This window comes from Carcharhinus amblyrhynchos, chromosome 3, assembly GCF_965287045.1.
Source record: "Carcharhinus amblyrhynchos chromosome 3, sCarAmb.v2.hapA, whole genome shotgun sequence".
Classification (NCBI taxonomy): domain Eukaryota; kingdom Metazoa; phylum Chordata; class Chondrichthyes; order Carcharhiniformes; family Carcharhinidae; genus Carcharhinus; species Carcharhinus amblyrhynchos.
Genome location: NC_137326.1, coordinates 51,025,578 through 51,045,464, shown reverse-complemented (window position 1 = coordinate 51,045,464; position 19,887 = coordinate 51,025,578). Strand labels below are relative to the sequence as shown.

At 43.8% G+C, this 19,887-nt stretch overlaps 1 protein-coding gene across 1 annotated transcript in view; it reads left to right on the top strand.

The window, feature by feature from the left end:
* The window catches only part of rassf1 (Ras association domain family member 1), an 82,498-nt gene extending 62,974 nt beyond the window's left edge, over positions 1 to 19,524 (top strand). Inside the window, exons 3-7 of the mRNA XM_080183983.1 lie at positions 1,450 to 1,563; positions 10,663 to 10,767; positions 10,964 to 11,267; positions 13,450 to 13,565; positions 17,459 to 19,524. Coding sequence (XP_080040109.1) covers positions 1,450 to 1,563; positions 10,663 to 10,767; positions 10,964 to 11,267; positions 13,450 to 13,565; positions 17,459 to 17,605 — 786 coding nt within the window. The 3' untranslated portion in view covers positions 17,606 to 19,524. The remainder of the gene's footprint in view (positions 1 to 1,449; positions 1,564 to 10,662; positions 10,768 to 10,963; positions 11,268 to 13,449; positions 13,566 to 17,458) is intronic.
* Positions 19,525 to 19,887: the final 363 nt, after the last annotated feature.

Sequence of the window (19,887 nt, the reverse complement as noted above, 5' to 3'; positions counted from 1 at the left end):
CCCTCCCCTACCCCCTCCCCTCCCCTCCCCCCCCACCCCCTCCCCTCCCCTCCCCCCCCTCCCCTCCCCCCCCTCCCCTCCCCCCCTCTCCCCCCCCTCCCCTCTTCCCTCCCCCCCCTCCCCTCTTCCCTCCCCCCCCTCCCCTCTTCCCTCCCCCTCCCCTCTTCCCTCCCCCTCCCCTCCCCTCCCCTCTTCCCTCCCTCTTCCCTCCCCTCCCCTCCCCTCTTCCCTCCCCTCCCCCCCCCCCTCCCCCCCCCCTCCCCTCCCCTCCCCTCTTCCCTCTTCCCCCTTCCCCCCCCTCCCCTCTTCCCTCCCCTCCCCCCTCCCCTCTTCCCCCCCCCTCCCCTCTTCCCCCCCCCTCCCCTCTTCCCCCCCCCTCCCCTCTTCCCCCCCCTCCCCTCTTTCCCCCCCTCCCCTCTTTCCCCCCCCTCCCCTCTTCTCCCCCCTCTCCCCTCTTCTCCCCCCTCCCCTCTTCTCTCCCCCCCCCTCCCTCCCTCTTCTCTCCCCCCCCCTCCCTCCCTCTTCTCTCCCCCCCCCTCCCTCCCTCTTCTCTCCCCCCCCCTCCCTCCCTCTTCTCTCCCCCCCCCCTCCCTCCCTCTTCTCTCCCCCTCCCTCCCTCCCTCTTCTCTCCCCCCCCCTCCCTCCCTCTTCTCTCCCCCCCCCTCCCTCCCTCTTCTCTCCCCCCCCTCCCTCCCTCCCTCTTCTCTCCCCCCCCCTCCCTCCCTCCCTCCCCCTCCCTCCCTCCCTCCCTCTCCCTCCCTCCCTCCCTCTTCTCTCCCCCCCCCTCCCTCCCTCCCTCCCTCTTCTCTCCCCCCCCCTCCCTCCCTCCCTCTTCTCTCCCCCCCCCCCTCCCTCCCTCTTCTCTCCCCCCCCCCTCCCTCCCTCTTCTCTCCCCCCCCTCCCTCCCTCTTCTCTCCCCCCCCCTCCCTCCCTCCCTCTTCTCTCCCCCCCCCTCCCCTTTGATTTATTTGCAATGTTCAAAACCCTTATCAAAAGGCCTGTTACAAGTTTGTGAAACCAGATTGCCGTTTCAAGCAATCTGGCATGATAGGGGTTAAAGCAGCTATATTTGGCAGTTGGAATAGTTGGACGATGAAATCAGTAGGATTGCACGTAAAAGGCAGGAAGGAGGCGGAACCAGATTAGATCACACATTCCCAGCTCTTTCCCCCAGCAAATCAGCTCTAGAGATCAGTAGTGTGTGTACTTTCCAATTTCAACGGCTGGCAGAGTGTGAGAGAGAAAACCCCCCAGCACTGAGCTGAAACAATACAAGAGCGACCCAGAGAAAGACAGTAACGGTGTGAGCTTCCTTATCACATAGAGACAAGCCTTTGTGTGCAAAAGCTTTAACAGGCAGCTGAGGCCAGTTTTCCACCACTTTCAGGGAGTTATCGCTATATTTTTCCAATTTTTGTCCTTCCCTTCCTCCTCTCCTCGTTGTTCCAGATGACGTGGACCAGTACTAGCAGCAGTGGTTACTGCAGTCAGGAGGAAGACTCAGAGTTTGAACAGTTCTTCACTGCCAGGACCTCCTTCATCAAGAAACCCAAGAAGCTCAAGGTGAGATACTGTCAGCTGAGGGTTGTGGGTAAGGAAGAGTGAGGGAGTGAGGAGGAATGAGGGTCAGGATGAGGTAGGGAGTTGGGGATAGTTTATGAAAAGAGGAATAAAGGGCATGGAGAGGGTAGAGTTGTGGAGCAGTGTTGAAGAGAGTTGAGCAGTAGGGCTTTGGGTTGGGTTGGAGAGTGGGGGTATTGAGGATGGGATGGGAGGTGGGGGCGTTGTGAGCAGATTAGGAAGTGGGGGTGCTGGGTTGAGTGAGTTTGGGCAGTGAGAAGTATAATGGTTGAGTTGGGAAGTGGGAGGCATTGGGGGTAGGGTTGGGGAGTGGGATGCGTCGGGGGTCAGGTCAGGTTGGGGAGTGGAGGGGTGTTGGGGAGCATTGGGGTCCTGTTTGGGGGGGGCATTGGGAGAGAGTGGAAGTGTGGGGGGATGAGTTGAAGATGTATGTGGAGGGGAATAGTGAGAATTTGGGGAGGAGAACAAAGGGGTGTGTGGAGGGGAGGGTGATGTGAGGAAATAGAGGTTAGAGGGATGAAGACAGTTGGAGAGTGAAGAGGACAGTTGGGAAAAGGCGTGAGTGTGGAGGACAATTGGAAAGTTGAAGAGGGGGAGAAAATGGAGAGATTGGGTGGAGCAGAGGATGGAAGGGGGATACGGCAGTGAGACGACTCTGGAATAGGTTTTTGGGGGGGGTGGTGGTGGCTGGGGGGAGGGGGGGGAGGAGGAGGAGCAAATGGGAGGAAGTCCTGAAAGTGTTACAATGCATAGCTTGTCATGTCACTGAGCAACTCAGACGTGTAGAAACCTTGTCTAGGGAAAGGTTATGGGGAAGGGTGGAGATGCACTGACCTTTGATTCCTGTCTTCCCTAGTGCTTTGATGATTGTCCAAAAAAAATTGCTTGTTCCTGTAACTTTAGGTGAACTTAATGACAGCAATCTTAAGATCCTTTGTCAGATTCAAGAATATATATAGAATGGATTGTCTCTGTGTTTAATGTTTCTTTAAATGTGACAAAACATCAACCCAACTAGATTTTCTGAAGCCTCAAATGATATTCTCGTGCCTGGCTCACTTGGGATTTAGATAGTAAGTTACTAAGTAACTTGTATGACTCAAAACATAATGTCCTCCAGACGGTGCTAATTAAGGTTTTTGTTTCAAGATGAATTGTGGTCAGTTCATGGAACAATACAAGAAGAGTTAAGGCTATATTACAGTGAGGTTTTGTTGCACAACACTGGCTCCAGTTCTTCCTTTAATCTTTGGTTGCTTCAATCATGTTGGATAATATTCCCCTGGGTGAATGTACTGCTCCATTCCCTTGTCGAAGCAGGGTTAGAAACATTAAGGGATGAGTGGGCTGTCAACTCTACAGTGTATCACAGCCAAGTAGAATACTATCCTCAACCCGTACCAATAACTTGCATTTGTATCGCACCTTTAACAACATAAAGTGCCCAAAGATGGTTCATATTAGGGGAAGACAGAGGATTTGGGGCAGAAGGAGAGCATTTAAGAAAGAAACACAATGAAGAACAGCGGATCTGGGAAACAAACAGAGCCAGTGGTAGAAAGCTTTAAAGAAGGAAAGGCAAAGATTTGGGTGATTTGGTGGGTAAGTTAATGTGGAGTGGCTTTGTCACACAGCAGTGCTAGGTCATGTTTATGCCTGGTGCTCATGCTCGCACTTTCCTGTGGAAATAACTAAGGGTAGAATTCTTTCACAGCCCCTTCAGTGGCAGATGGTGGGGCAAGGATGGAATAGGTGGGATTCGATAGGATTCCAAAAATTGGTTTCGTGCTGGCATGAATGTCCTGTAGGATTTTCTACTGTTGCTTGTCATGGTAGATCAGAAAATCCACTGGAGGCTAAAGTGAAAGTGATTTGCATCCCACTAATGGGAGGCTGCCAATAAACCTTTTAGTGGACCTTTTGAATATAGCCTTTTCAATATGGCACCCAGATTTGAGGGCAACATCATGCCCATCCCTCCATGGAATATGACACAAAACCCCCGGCTGCATAAATAATGAGGTCGGGGCTGGAAGATATGACATGGTGTCCTGTTGGCTTCTGCAATTGGAAACACACCACATTCCTGCCCTTGCCACGGGACTTAGCCCCCAAATAGAAGAATTCCACCTCAGAGCAGGAAGCCTTGCTGATTTCTTTTGTTTTCCCTCTTGGAAATTCAAAGCCACTAAGGTTGTGGAACCGGAACCTGTGAGATGAGCTGGTTCAGCACAGAGCTAAGGTTAAACCTGGGATATTCTCATCTTCATGGTTCAGTAACACACAGGTACTGGAGGACCTATAGAATGTTATAGTGCTGAGCTCATTAGATCAGACCACATAATGGGAAAACCAATTGGTGGTTACAATTTCTGTGGCAATGTGGTGTCACCAAGGAGAGAGGAAGAGTAGATAAAGATGTATGATACAGATTGTCTTTTATCTGGTGTGTCTGTGACACTTGGACCAAAAATGAAGGTGTCAAAAATATGGTTGGGGGGAAAAAAGCTTGTGCTAAGCCAATTCATGATGGGAAGGACAGACTGTGCAGGACTACAGCAAATGGTGGCTCCTTCCACACTCATGCACTCTGTCTGTCAGATAGTAATATCATTTTCATTTGGGGGGGGGGGTCCATTGTAAAATCCTGTTGTGTTAGATATCTTTTCTCGTGTTAGAATCATAGAAAAACTACAGCACAAACAGGCCCTTCGGCCCACACGTTGCACCGATCTTATCTCTACCTACTAGGCTTGCCTATAACCCTCAATTCTATTAAGTCCCATGTACTCATCCAGAAGTCTCTTAAAAGACCCTAACGAATTTGCCTCCACCACCACCGACGGCAGCCAATTCCACTCATCCACCACCACCCTCTGAGTGAAAAACTTACCCCTGACATTTCCTCTGTACCTACTCCCCAGCACCTTAAACCTGTGACTTCTTGTGGCAGCCATTTCAGCCCTGAGAAAAAGCCTCTTGAGAGTCCACCTGATCAATACCTCATGCTGTTGTTAGCCCTTCACTAAGTCTCAGCACTGCTCCTTTAATAATTGACCAGGGAACAATCATTGGGTAGATAGGTGGCCTGGAAAGCTTCAGGCTTAGTCAAACTGAATTATTATTTTTCCTAGTTTCTAAAGATGCTGCTATCGTGACCACAGCCCAATTCAAGTCCAATTCAATATGAGAAGCAGGGCTAACAAGATTAACAGGATTGTTGCAGAATTTGTCAAGGGTGCCAGGCAACAGGAAGGTGTTCCACGTGGACTACCCAACCCTGCTCCCCCGCCTTGGAATGTGATGATCTAATGCTTAGCTTCATGATTGAAGCCGGAAGTGTGTTCTGTGAGCTGGCCGAGCACAGGCAGTCAGCGTGGGAAGCTTCCTGGCTGATTACAGTGTGAGGGATTGATGGCACTCTCTACATAGCCAATCCTTATCAGAAAACTCTTGGCTTCCTTCCTTTCTCCTCCCAGTATGCTAGGAAAGTTTAGAGAAAATTTGACTTTGAACATTTTTCTCACTCCAGACGTTTAATGAAACTTGCTGTTTTAAAAAAAAACCCTAATTTAAAAAGAGTTGTTCCTTTCTCCTGAGCATGCAACTTTGTCCATCCCTTTCCCCTACCTATATTTCTTCTTGCCTGCCTGTTCTTCTGGGCCATTCCTCAGCTCTTCAAGGTTATAGTACAGCTCTGGATGATAGTGAATTGGATGGCCCTTTCACACCAGTGACTCTGATCTGCTCTATACTACTTTTGACCTTTTTCAATGGAGACAATTACATTTTGAAAGTTAAAGCATTGCCATTTTGGTGAATTAGGGCTGACAGTAAATGGCTTGTTTCAAATGGATTAAATCTTTGTCCATCTCTCAGGAAGATGGCACCAGATTAGCACATTGGGATCAAACCTCACCTGCACAGGCACCACTGATCAGACCCAAATCTGTAGTACTGGATCTCTCAAGCATGTAGTGTTGAAAAGGTCTAGATGTTTCATGTGTGATGTTAATTGAATCTGGAAATCTCATGCATGTAGCATTGGATCTGGCTTTCTCATATATGTAGCTCTGATGGATTTGGATTTCTCACATGCCCGTGGCATTGATGGGATTTGCATATCTTGTACGTGTAACTTTAATGGGATTTGGATCTTTTGGATAGGTGTTGTGTTGATTGTGGATCTTTATCATGTGCAGCATTTATAGGACCTAGATCTCTCGTGTAACATTAATGAATGTGAATTTTTGCAGTATTGACTGCCACTGTGAAACATTTAATGGTGTTGTAACCTCTTTAACTGTAGTGAAAATTGTGCACTTCCGCTCTTGTTGATTGCAAATCTAATATAGCTCCAGTATCAATGGCCTTCTGGTGTTGAGTCCAAGTGGCCCTTCTTCATGTCAGTTAGACCGAAGGCCAGCAAGCAATTCCAGCATAAAGGATATCACCATGTGCTTGATCATATCTTGCTGAATGCGCATACAAAGGGGAAGACAAAATTACCCACTTTGTGTGGAATTACTTTCCAATCAGTCTCAAAACAGAAAATGCTGAAAACACTCAGATCACTCGGAGTCTAAAGAGGACAGTCAGGTTGGCATTTCAGGACTAACTAAAGACATTTAAGTTACCCTTTTGCACAGACTAGACCATTCATCAAATTAGAAATAATTCATCATGTGAAAATGAGCAAACTACTGAGCAGCAAAATACTTATAGAAATGAACTGGAACAGTTACTCTTTCCAGAATGTCGCCTTCAATTTCTCCTGCAGTTTCTTAGAATGAAGCAGCTGAGGTTTTTTGTTTCCTTGGTGTGCTGTGAAGTTGCCCTCCTTTGGGAGGTGATGTGGATGTATGGCTTTTTTTTTGAAGAGTAGGGAGATCTGATGTCCTGGCTGAGTCTCATCCCCTGACAAATTCTACCAAAAAGAACATTAACCCATCATTCAAATCATTGCTGCTTATAAGAGCTTTGCTGTGGGAGATTACTTTGCTATGAAATGCTTCAGTAGATTGAACCAGGGCAGGACTTAATCAGTTAATGATGAGGCTTTGGGGAGATTACAGAACAAAAGAGATCTAGGAGCACAAGTTCATACTCCTTGAAAATGGAGTCGCTGGTGGACAGTGGTGAAGAAGGCATTCAGCATGCTTGGTTTCATTGATCAGAACATTGATTTACAGGAGTTGGAATGCCTTGTGAAGTTGTACAAGACACTCGTACAGCCACATTTGGAATACTGTGTACAGTTCTGGTCACCCTATAATAGAAAGGATATTATTAAACTAGAAAGAGTGCAGAAAAGATATACGAGGATGCTTCCAGGACTTGATGGTTTGAATTATGAGGGGAGGCTGGATAGACTGGAACTTTTTTTTTCTTTGGAGCATAGAAGGCTGAGGGGTGATCTTGGGCCTACAAAATAATGAGGGGCATAGATCAGCTAGATAGTCAGTATCTTTCCCCAAAGGTAGGTGAGCCTAAAACTAGAGGGCATAGGTTTAAGGTGAGGGGAGAGATACAAAAGGGTCCAGAGGGTCAATTTGTTCACACAGGGTGAGTCTCTGGAACAAGCTGCCAGAGGTGGTAGTAGAGGCAGGTACAATTTTGTCTTTTAAAAAGCATTTAGATAGTTATATGGGTATACAGGGATATGGACCAAATGCAGGCAATTGGGACTAGCTTGGGGGTTTAAAAAAAAAAGCTGGCATGGACAAGGTGGGCCAAAGGGCCTGTTTCCATGCTGTAAACCTGTATGACTCTCTGACAGTGTGAAGATATGAAAGATGCTTTGGAGAAATTCAGCCCTTCCAGCCTGTTCAATTCTGTTCACCACATTACAGAAAGGGTACACATGTTTGAAGTTGGCAAAACTGAGGCTGATGGATTTTTGTTAGAGTATTAGGGGGCATTGAGCATGAACGGAGAATAGTGCAGATCGGCTGTGATTAAATGAATGGCAGTACAGACTCGAAGAGCTGAATGGCCTTCATTTGTTCTAATGTTCTGCCATTCCATTAGATCATGGTTAGATCTGCACCTCAGCTACATTTATTATAATTCTACTGCTTTGACAATATCAAGCAAATAGCAACAGCCTTCGCAAGATGTTAACAAATAGAAATAGTGGACAGGATCTTCTGGCGCTTCTCAGCAGGCGAATCTTCCAGTCCTGCTGAAGACGAGCACCTCCCTAGCAGTGGGAATGGTGAGCTATGCAAAACATCATAGACATTGGCAGGACCAAAAAATCCTGCCAGCAGCCAATGACAAGCCATCTCCACTGTTGGGAAACACACTGCAGGAGGCCCAGAAAAGCCTATCCAGCGTACTTCATATCCTGAATTTTAACCAGACGGTACATAACAGCAATATAAAATTGCAAATTGATCTGACATATGCTGCATATGTGAAGATCAGGTTCTCTCCCATGCACCCCTACCTCTCACACTCCTGCTCTCCAAGTCCTGGTCCACCGTTTTGTACTTGATGAAGCAGCAGCTCTACATAAACATTGATTTTCTTAATGATATTCAGCACATTAGCAGTGTATAATGGTGCAGGTTATTTCTTTAGGCAGGAAAATTGTGTGGCAGCTGCTGTACTTCTGCCATCGACATGCTTCTCCCGAGTTCCTGAAATCTGCCTGTCGAGCTGTGACTGACCTGATTCACACTTAAGGTTGGAGCAAATCTTCAGTAGCACAAATTTAACTTGTGGAAATTCGCCCCCTAACTATATAACTCAAACTAAAACAAAGGATAAAAATTCCCATGCCTGCAGCACTGAATCATTTAAGCATGACTTGCTTCAGCTTGTACTATACTTTTATAATACAGTACAAACTGATAATAGTATTGAGGGGATTCCACGATGGAATAGTCAGAGCTGAGGAGCAGCAAGGCCTTCTCTTATTCTGGGGCTTTCCTATGTTCTGTTAACCTTTGTATTGCATAATTCATTCTGCAGAAACACTGTATGGGGTAAAGATTTTTTAAAAAGCCAAGGATGAGAAAAGATCAATTGACCTGTTGCAATTCAGGAACTAGGTTCCTGATGCATAGTGGATGTTGTGAAGAAAGTGAATATGAGGCAGAATCTATAACATGGTACTTACTAAAGTGTATTGTACAAAATTCAACATATAATAAGATGTGGTAACTCCTTACAGGAACTTCAGTTCCCTCAGTATTCTATACTTAAGAATTGACCTCTTGAACACCACCTGATTTTTATTGCTCCACTGTTAGTGGCTATGCCCTGAGCTGCCTAGGCTCCAAGCTCTGGATCACACTCCCTACTATTCTCCACCTTTTTCTTCTCCTTTCATGGGCTTCTTAAAACCTATCTCTCCTGTTCTGCTGTATGTTTGTAACAGTGTCAAGCTTGGTTTAATAACCCTCCTGTAAAGTATTGTTGGACTTTTATGTGAAAGGCACTATATAAATGCAAGTTGTTGGTGCCTAAAGAGAGCCTGGGAAAATATATTTAGCTTGGAACTAGCTCGTGCTGTGACATTATTGCTGCCAGTCACAATCAATCACTTTTAAGCTTCTGTCTGAATAGCTCTTCCAGGGAATGTCTGACAGGGAGAGGTGGAAAAATGGCTCCCTACATGGTGGTCAGACAATCCAAGCTTCATGTGCTCCCAGCATGCTCTCTGGAGTAAGATGTGCCTTCCTGCTTCCATTGCAACAGAACAAGTATACACACAGTAACCCTGATTTGTAAGGGTAATGGGAGTTGAGCTAAGAAATCTCATGATGGCTGTATTAGATGGAGGACATAGCTTTTCCTGTCAGTAATGGTCCCTTTGAGAGTTGAGAGTTTGCATCCTGAACATGTTGACAGAAACTGCCAAGCGCCCTTTTTCCTTCCTGAATCCTTCAGCAGCTGTTGAGTTAGTTTTGAGCATGAGGAATGATGGTATAAATTAGGCTTTCCTGTAGTGCAAGCAAAGCTAATGGACAGCACCTTAGCTTCTTTTTGATCAAATATTTTATGTTGTTGTTCCACCAGCTCTGAGGAGGATCCAATGACTCAGCCTCCACTTTTCTTATTCTTTCATAGGATATGGACATCCCTGGCAAGACGAGCATTCCTAATTGCCCTTGTACTGAGTGACTTGCTAGACCATTTCAGAGGGCAGTTAACAATCAGCCAAATTGCTCTGGGTCTGGAACCACATGCAGACCAGATTTCCTTCCCTAAAGAGCACTAGTGAATCAGATGGGTTTCTACAAAAATTAGCAATGGTCGCCTTTACCGAGACTAGCTTTTCAATTCCAGATTATTAATTGAGTTTAAATTCCACTCGCTGCTGTGATGGGATTTGTATCTGTTTCTCCAAATCATTAGCCTGGGACTCTGTATTAATAATCCAGTGACTTTACTGCTATGCTATTGTATCCCCACTATGAATGTGTGTTTGTTAGGTAACAGTCAGACTAGTTAATGGACTCTTCATTGGAGCTGAGCAGGGTGGGAGCCTTTCAATGAATCTACTATACAGAAAAATTGAAAATATGGAGAGGCCTCTGTGCAAATCAGTCCACAAGAGAAGCTAAGAAGCTCTAGAATTTGTAGCCCAAACCTCTGACTTTTCATCCCTCTTTTCTCCACTAAGACTTAGCTATTTGACCAAGATTCTGGTCACATATCCTAAGGTTTTTTCTTTTGACTCAGTATCAGTTTTTTGTCTGATAATAAGTGAAGCATCTTGGGATGTTTTATTGTATTAATGGTGTTATGTAACTGCAAGTTAATCAATGGAAAAGTGGAACAGGAATGCTTCTGTAAATATTGAACATAAATTGATAGAGGCCAACCAGTGTGCTGATCCTCTCCTGGATTTTTATATTTGGAATTTGCTCAGGGGAGTTATGCGTAGACTTTCAACCAACAGAACCAAGTAGCCATGGGAAAAAATTGAAATTGGGAAGTGAAATAAAGAAATAGCTATCTCCCGTTGCTCAGTGTCTGTGTTGCCAACCCCTTGCCATCCCAACACATGCTAATAGGAACCCTGTGAGTCATTGAAATGAGTAATTATAAGCTTTTGTTGCTTTGCAGGATGAGTACATTGACTGGAAGAAACAAGTTCTTTCACGAGATGAAATCGAACCCAAGATTCGAGAGTACAACTCACAGATCAATAGTGATCTGGTAATGACACTGGTGAGTAATAAACCCAAATACTGATGTAGTGGAGAGTTAGGACAATTAACTCTGATATTAACACCTTACCCCCACTTTGTTTAAAATTTCCTGTATGCCTCTTCTGACTTTGCAATCTTTTTGCTGATGTAAATTTTGTTTAAAATGACTGCCGATGCCAACTTTCACTTGACCTGTTTTCCCCCTATCTCCACAGAACAGTGACGGAACATACACCGGATTCATTAAAGTTCAGCTGAAGTTAGTGCGGCCCATCTCTGTATCTGCTAACATGAAGCCTCAATCAATTTACGACAGCAAGAAAGCAACAGGATTGTCACGCCCACAACCAATAAAGCGCCGCACGTCCTTCTACCTCCCGAAGGACACTGTGAAGCATTTGCACATCAGCAGCCACACGAAGGCCAGTGAGGTGATCAAAGCACTCCTCAACAAATTCATGGTGGTGGATAATCCCCGCAAATTCGCCCTGTTTGAACGGGTCGAGAAAGATGATCAAGGTACATGCAATTGAAAAATACAGCTGCTCTTGCATCACAAACAAACAACTTGCATTCATATAGCTTCTGTACCTTTCATGATTCGGGACATCACAAAGCACTTTACAGCCAATAAAGTACTATTTGAAGCATAGTCACAATTGCAGTGTAGGAAATGCGGCAGTCCATATGCACACAGCAAACTGCCACAAACAGCAACATGATAACAAACAAAAGATCTGTTTTAGATGTTGGTTGAAGAATAAATATTGACCAAGATTTGAAGAAAACTTCTGTGCTCCTCTTCAAATAGTGATACGGCATCTACCAGAATGCAGATGAGACTATAATTTGGCATCTCATCCAAAAGATACCTCCAACAGTGTAGCATTCCCTTGATACTGAACAAGACTGCTTGCCAAGTTCATGTGCTCAAGGTTCAGAAATGTTACTTAAATCCACAGTCTTCAAACTGAGGAAAATGTGCTATCCACTGAGGCATAGTCCACCAATTGGAACGAGGTTTGAATGGCCAGGACCTGAGATCCAAGCAAATTATATAGCATAGACAAATATAAACATTAAAGTAACACAGGCAAATTAACAGAGCTAAAGGCCCAAAATAGCCAATGGCTAGTTCATGACAAAGAATCCCATTAGCTGGGTGAGCCATTCAAAGACCTGTGTACAGAGGTTAAAATGCATGAATCTCATCCATTGGCCAGAAATTCAGATGTTCTAACCTCGATGTCAGATTCTCTGACTCATTTTCCTTTGGCCAAGGAATCTGCATATAGGAACTGAGGACTGCTGAGAATTTGGGGGCTTTAATGTAAGTGACTATGTGGCACATTTTAAGCAAGTTTTTTTTTTAACATAGAACTTGCACAATAAGTTAGCTGGGAAGGACAGCTGGAAGCAATTAGATGAAAAGGGACAGGCCTGTTTGGAGGCCCAATGGCCTTTTCCTTTTCCTAAAAATGCGCTTGTTCTATAATGTGGAGATTGATCAACCACATCCCGTTTGCCAACCCGATGAGGCCCTCAGTCACTTCCATTGTGAGGAAATCCTGAGATAAACAGATCCACTTTACCAACTCGCTGCCAATTCCCTAATGCGAGGATGTGAATTTTTGGCCCATCTGTTGCCTCTCTCGGGACTTTAGCTGGGTTGTGTTTCCTGTCCCCTCCCTTGCAAGTGGTGTATGTTAAAAGGAGCGCAGTCAGACTCAGGAAGTTTGAGCCCTCTATTTTCCCAGCGGGTTGACATCTATCTCTGTCAAATCATTCAGTTCATTCTGTTACAGGAAGAATTTGTAGAGCCTTTTTCATTAAATCACAAAAAATGTGCTCGACAAGTAGTTTTATTTATGGCTCATTTAAGCAAACAATGCTGTAGCAGTTTTTAAAAATTCTTAAGTTAACCTGGCCTTCACATATTGACATTTGCCAATGCCCCTTGTAAACAATTGTGTCCTGAGTTACAATCAAAGCCTGATTCTTCTGTTCAATTTAACTCGTTACTGCTGAGAGACATCACAACTTAAGTGTCGTGTCTCAGCATGTGTCTCACAGGACGATGACATTGAATTCAATGTCAATCAAGCCTCCCAATTCTAGGACTGTGAATCCTGAAGAATAAAACACACAAGTTGTGGTGACACCAAGATGAGTGGGGATCACACCTGTCTCCTGGTCCATTAAAACCTCAACCATGGAGATGAAATTTACATCTCCCAAGCTGTGAAGATTGAAACCACGTGTTTCAAATCTGGCTACACTGGGTAGTAGAAATTGAACTTTTGTCTCCCAACTCGCTGATATTGAGAATTAAGTAATGGTCACTGATGAGCAGTGAAATATTTGAGGGTGTCCATGGCCTCCAAATCGGAGACTGGTGTGCTGGGGGAATGTTGTGTCTAAAATATGACCATCTGTAATTTGGCAGAATGTTTATTGCTGGTAATGTTCTGAAAAATCTGTCATTCTTAATCTAATTAAAACATTAACTAGGAACTGCTTCAGAGCATTGACTCCCTAATCAGGTGGTAATGGGTTCAAATTTTAGCGCTTCTCACCATTTGAAGAGAGGGTTCTTCACCCGTTTCTGGGTGCGTTTCAGGCTTGTGCCCCAGTGCCTAATCCTGGAAATAGAAAACTGAATTAAAAATAATGAAATTAAGGCTTTTTATTTCCTTTGCAGTTTACACTCGGAAGCTTTCTGATGATGAGCACCCCTTGTACTTACGGTTGCTGGCTGGGCCAGATGAGAAGACGTTGAGCCTTGTCCTCAAAGAGAATGAGACGGGAGAAGTGAATGTAAGTGGGACTATTATTGAGTGGCTTCCTGCTGATTTGGGTGTAAAGTGCCAGATGGAGAGCAAAGCTCCCTCTTCGTAAATTGAGGGAGGCTGTAACGTAGTTGTTTGACTCAAACTGGTCCTGTTCTCATTGGGTAGTCATTCAGGGGTGCAGTGTTTATGTATGAAATTTGAATTCAATGTTAATCTATCAGTGAAAGGCTGGGTTCAGTAAAAATGACTATGAAGATACTAGATTATCTTAAAAACGGAACTGGTTCATTCATCGTTGGCAGCTAAGGGTGACTCAGTCAAAGGATTCTTCGATGGATCTTGTGACTGAACAGGCGATTCCTAAGCCACAGATATTTGGGTGCATGTAACAGTATGGTGGGATCCAGAGTGCAGAATTAGCTTCTTTATATTCCTTTCTCTGCTGCAAACCTGCTTCATCATTAAGATGTTATGTTTCAAAGTGTGATGCAGCTTGATAGTCAATTTATCACCATTTTGAATAATTGGCAAACGCCACTCAGTCGCTAATGTTAATGCTGCTGCACTTCCTGCAGAGTTTGAGTATCCCTGAAGCATTTTCTTTGTCCTTCACTGGAATAATAGCCATTTGAGAGTTGAGGAAACAGGACATGGAGGGGGAGATGGTTTTCAGCTATGTGTACAAAGTGTCTAGTCAGTGTCCAGTGTATTGCTGATGGAATCTTATGGACTGATGCATACTGCAGTAAAAGAGTGTGGTGATGACAACTAGGACTTTTGTTGACTTGCAGAAATCTCTATTGTCAAAAACCTGTTGCCGTGGTTGGTAGAATGCTGAGCTGGTGCAGCTGATCCAATGTTGGATCTCCTCGTCAATGGTAGCGCTTTTGTAAGCTGGCTACTAGGTATGGGAACTGCTCAATATATTCCAGAGTATCTCAGCATATATAGGAGGTGGAATATTTGGCTGACCAGTTGTGGCTTGATATGGGTTTTGTTTTTACAACATTCCAGGAAAGGCCATGTTTCTTGTATTCAGATTGAAGAAATTGAGTGGCTTGCAAATCTGCTGCAGAATTGTGGGATTGTGTTCGGTGCAGACTTGATGGGCTGAAGGGTCTCTTTCTGCACTGTAGGGTTCTATGATCTATGAATGTACAATGACACAGAAGTCATCTGTAACTGGTGGACCATGTATGTCTATGGCAGTCAGTTTCGTTTTGGCACAGAAGTGACTGAGGTTAGAGTTTGCCATCTTGGTGGTATTTAAAACTGTCATGAAAAGGTAGATCTTTTGAGATGAATATCCATGTCAGGTAAATTGTTAACAGTATGGGGGCTATCACACAGCCATGCTTAACATTGGTCTGGATTTTGAAGGCACCAGTTTTAGATCTCCTACTCAAGACAGTTGTGGTCATATCTTTTGCATGAAGCAAATGCAAGATTATGATATTTCTTGGACTTCCAAACCTTTGGGGCATAATCCACAGAGCCTCTCAAATTACTAAATCAAATGCTTTATTCAGGTTGCTGAATGTGATAGAGTTCTGAGTGTTGTACCCAAAATTGTTTTTGGGTTTGTTTGGCAACTAAGACCACGTAGGAGCTTCCTCTGGAAGATCTAAGACCACACTTGTCTCTGGGGTGATTTACTAAGCCACAGGAAGTAGGCAGTTTAGATTCCGGAGAGTTCATATCAGGAATTTCCCTGCTATGGGTAAGAGAGAAACACTTGCAGTGCTAAGGCTTGGCCTGGATGGTTGCACTGCCACTGGATTCACACTTGGGAAGTTGTTCAAAATGTTCTTCCTAGTATTGACGGATGGCATTACTATCCTTAATAAGAAATTAGGAAACCTGCAAACCCTACCCGGTCAGAGATAAAAAACGTGACCACAGCAACATGTTAACTTTAACTGCCCTTAAATGGCCCAGCAAGATAACGCAATGAGGAATCAGCAATGCATGTAAATAATGCCCTCATCTTCAGAACAAATCAATCTCGTGACTTCTATTTCTGAAAGTCAATTTTGATTCTGTTGGTATGGGTAAGAGTCAGGCTCTCTCTCCCTCCTGGTAGAATAATGACTTTGATATGAGTAATGCTTGCTAATAGAGCAAAGTTTGATGAGCTCATCTTAAGGATGCGGTTTGCAGTTTTTAAAGTTTTTGTATTACTGTCTCCATTGTTTCATATTGATGACTCTTCCTGTGTCATGGGGTTCAGGTAATCAAAAGACATGTCAGTCTTGATTCAGTAATAATGTTCTTGCCTCTGAGTCAGAGTCATGGATTTAAATCCCATTCCATAGATTTGAGCACTTAATCTATGCTGACTGTCTGGATAGTCAGAAGCTTTTTCCCAGGGTGGAAGAATCAATTACTAGGGGGCATAGGTTTAAGGTATGAGGGACAAGGTTTAAAGGAGATGTATGAGGCAAGTTTTTTTTTTAAGAGGGTAGTGGGTGCCTGGAATTTACTGCCAGTGGAGGTAGTGGAAGCAGATACAAAGTGAATTTTAAGGGGTGTCTGGACAAATACATAGGATGGGAATAGAGGTATGTGGTCTTCGGAAGGACAGGGAGTTTTAGTTCAGTCAGGCAGCATAGTCGGAGCAGGCTTGGAGGGCCAAAGGACCTGTACCTATGCTGTAATTTTCTTTGTTCTCTATGTTCTTTGACATTCCAGTACAGGACCAAGGGCGTGCTACACTTTTGAAGGTTGATGCAACTTTAAGGTCGTGTTTGGTTTCTCAATTGGACTAAAATATCCCATGACACTAATTCAAGAAAGAACAGGAGAATTCTCTCGTGTCCCGACTGATATTTTATCCCTCAACCAATTTAATCAGAACAGATTAACCAGTGTTTAGTTCATTACTGTTTGTGGGATTTCATAACGTATAAACCACTTAGCCAACGTTACCATTACTACATCTCAAAAAGTACTTTATTGATTATGAAGCACTTTGAGGTGTCCAAAGGTCAGGAAAGACACCAGAAAGCAGGCTTATCCAACCTTTTCACTTTGCATATTCTTCTTACTCAAGGGCTCAATGAGTAAATTTCAAAAGAAGTTAAAGAAAGGAATAATTGTCAACCAAGATAAAGCAATGTTGTAGCAATAAACTGAGTTAAAAAAGAGCAAGCAATAAAAATTACCAGAATAGGCACAGTGGTTAGCACTGCTGCCTCACAGCACTAGGGACCTGGATTTGATTTCCAGCTTGGATTACTGTCTGTGTGGAGTTTGCACATTCTCCCTGCGTCTGTGTTGTTTCCTCCGGGTGCTTCAATTTCCTCCCTCAGTCCGAAAGATGTTCTGGTTAGGTGTGTTTGGCCATGCTAAATTTTCAAGTGTACTGAGAGTGACGGCTAGGGGATTTTCACAGTAACTTCATTGCAGTATTAGTGTAAGCCTACTTGTGACACTGATAAATGAACTTTTAAATTTTAAAAACTGAAGCAGTATGGGCGCATGTGTGTATGTATCTGAGACTATTAGCAGCAAACACGGGAGCGAATCAGCCCGTGATTGGAGGGGCAGCTTCAAGCAGAATCTGTTGTTTGACAGAAACTGCCAACTGCTTTGTGGGACACATTGACCTATGAACGATAGTTTGGACAAGCCTGCTATAAAGAATCTATATCTCTCAGATAATTCCACAATGTACTACATTCTGGTAGAGGGGAACTTGTGTTCTTAATTGTGGGTGATTTCTCCTGAGAACATGGGCAGCTACACATTTACCACCAGATCCTGGGTATTAAAGTTTCAGTATTGTAAGTGCTTCTGAAATGAACTAACTTGAGCTGAGGAGAATAGGAGAATTAATGAGATTGTTGGATTGAATCTTGGGCAACTTAATCCCTGAGCTTTTCTGTTAATTTTCCACTAAACCTACCTTTCTTCCAGTGGGATGCCTTCACTGTGCCAGAGCTGCAGAACTTCCTGCGAATCCTTCAGCGTGAAGAAGAGGAGCATGTAAGACAGATGTTTGGGAAGTATGCCCGCTGTAGGCAGAAAATGCAAGAGGAGCTTGCCAACCGCTCTCCAGGCTGACCCGGATCCATCGCCACCGTGATGCGAGAGAAAGGGGGGGAAAATAAAATACACGCGCGCGCGCACATGTATGAACGGTGAAAAGGTCTAAAAACCAATATTATCTGGCCTGGCCGGGACAAAGTATGAACTGTGGCGAATACAAGTTACGAGTGATGTTACTGCGAGTGGAGTGAGATATTGGGGAGTGTACAGCCTCTTCCAAACATTGAGTGTGACTGAGAGACTTTTACTGAAGCTGAATGGAACCACTGGGGGCAACAGCTGGAGAGTTCCAACCTACAGGGGAATGTCCCTTATCACTTTGATTCGAGTTTAGACAGGAGATACCAACAGGGAGAATGCAGCCAGTTCGTTGTTTTTGTTGAAGTATCTGAACAATTCATTCACTGCTTATACACAGTGTGTTGGTGGGGTGGTTGTTGTACCAACCTTTTCAGGTGTGTACATTGCAATCTCACCTAACTATTTGGGAGCTTATGAAACTTTGATATGAGTGGGTGGAGGGGAATTCAATTTTAAAGATACTTCATTTTGGAATTTGTGGGATTCCCCAAGCAGAGAATTCCCATTTGACCTTGACTGCTGGGGCAAAAGGCAGTTACTGAACAAAGATCCAAGTGCTTACTGCATGGTGAGATGCTGATTTCCCCTGCTGTTTATACCCATTCCCTCTCCCCACCTGGATACAACACTGACTGAAAATATTGAGCAGAATTCTGTTGTTGCCAGTGCTATGAGATTAGTAATCAGGAGGCCAAAGTAAATGCTCTGGAGATGTATTCAAATCCCACCTTGGAACTGGCAAAAATTGAAATTAATTTAATAAATCTGGAATTAAAAAGTTACTCTATTAATGACCATGATACTACTACCCTTCAGGGAAGGAAATCTGTTGTCCTTACCTGTTCTGGCATATGCATGACTCTAGATCCAAGCAATATGGTTGACTCTTAACTGCCCTCTTAAGTGGCTGAGTAAACTACTGGGTTTCGAGGACAATTAAGGACAGGCAATAAATACTTGTCACTGCTCACACCTAGGAATAAAAAAAATCCTGGAATCACAGTCACTCATTCTTCTTGCCAGTCAGTATGGAATCTGAGGAGGAAGAGAAAGAATTTTTAAAATGGCAAGAATATAAAATTTAAAAATTGAATTGTACTTAGAATGTTGTGTGTGCAGGGTGGGCCCACCTTGATGTGCATGTCTACAAGGTGTGGGTGCACTATAACTAGATTGACTAACTGTTCTAAAGGTTGAGCAGATGCACGTTGTACTATTTCTACCTGATTTTCAGAGATAAGGCATGAATTTGCAGGTTTGGATCATTTCAGGAAATGTCTCATGGAATGGATGAACTTTCTCAATAGCTGTTGATTAAGACATTGAAAGCTCAGCCCTGTAAATTGTAAGTTCTGGTATTGCTATATTACCTCACTCTTTCACGTTGGCCTAGAATGTTGAGATTGTCTTCAGCATTCAGGTAGCTGAATGTTGAGCAGAAGCCCTGGTCCTGATTGCAGATTCGTGGTTTTTTTTGCTAGAAAGTGAACCTCCCTAGATATCAGAAGAAAAAGGTCAGATGCCCCTCAGAGTCGAATAGACTGCTGGCACTGGCTGTCTCTTCTCAAGGAGAAAATGGATGCCTGGCCCCTATGTCATTGTTTCCCAGAAGACATGGCATAATGCTATGAGCAGTGGCAATACAGAGCTGCTTGTCTTTATCCATCCACTTCTCTCCCTCCCCCATTCCTGTATGAATGCAATGAAATTGTGGAAAGTGGCAATATGAAGAATGTGTACTGGCAGCGGAAATGAGCCTGAGCTTATTTTACTGCCTGAGCTGAGCTTGCATTCTGACCAAATGAGTTTATAATTTATGTTTGTTTGTGTTTTTAAGTTTTATTCAATAAAATGCTTTTAGTGATTTTGTGTTATGAGTGATCTAATTTGCCATGTGACTGTAATATGTAAATTCACCAGTCTGGAAATTCTGAGGTAAGGTTTCAGTTCAGTTTTCCTTTGTAATATCTCTAAATTTATGAATGTCATACACCACCCAGGGAAACAAACTTTATTAGTAAGAAAGCAATCATAGGCAACCATTCCCCTCACTGTAAACCCCAATTCCTGTTCTGATGATCTTGGAATTACGTTTCACTGCCAACATTTACCATTGTAAATGGCCATGTTAGCTTTCTCCATTTTGTCATCTGTTAAGATGGAGTTTCAGGTGCTGACCACTAAATATGCTCTGTCAGTTGTATTTCTGAACTACC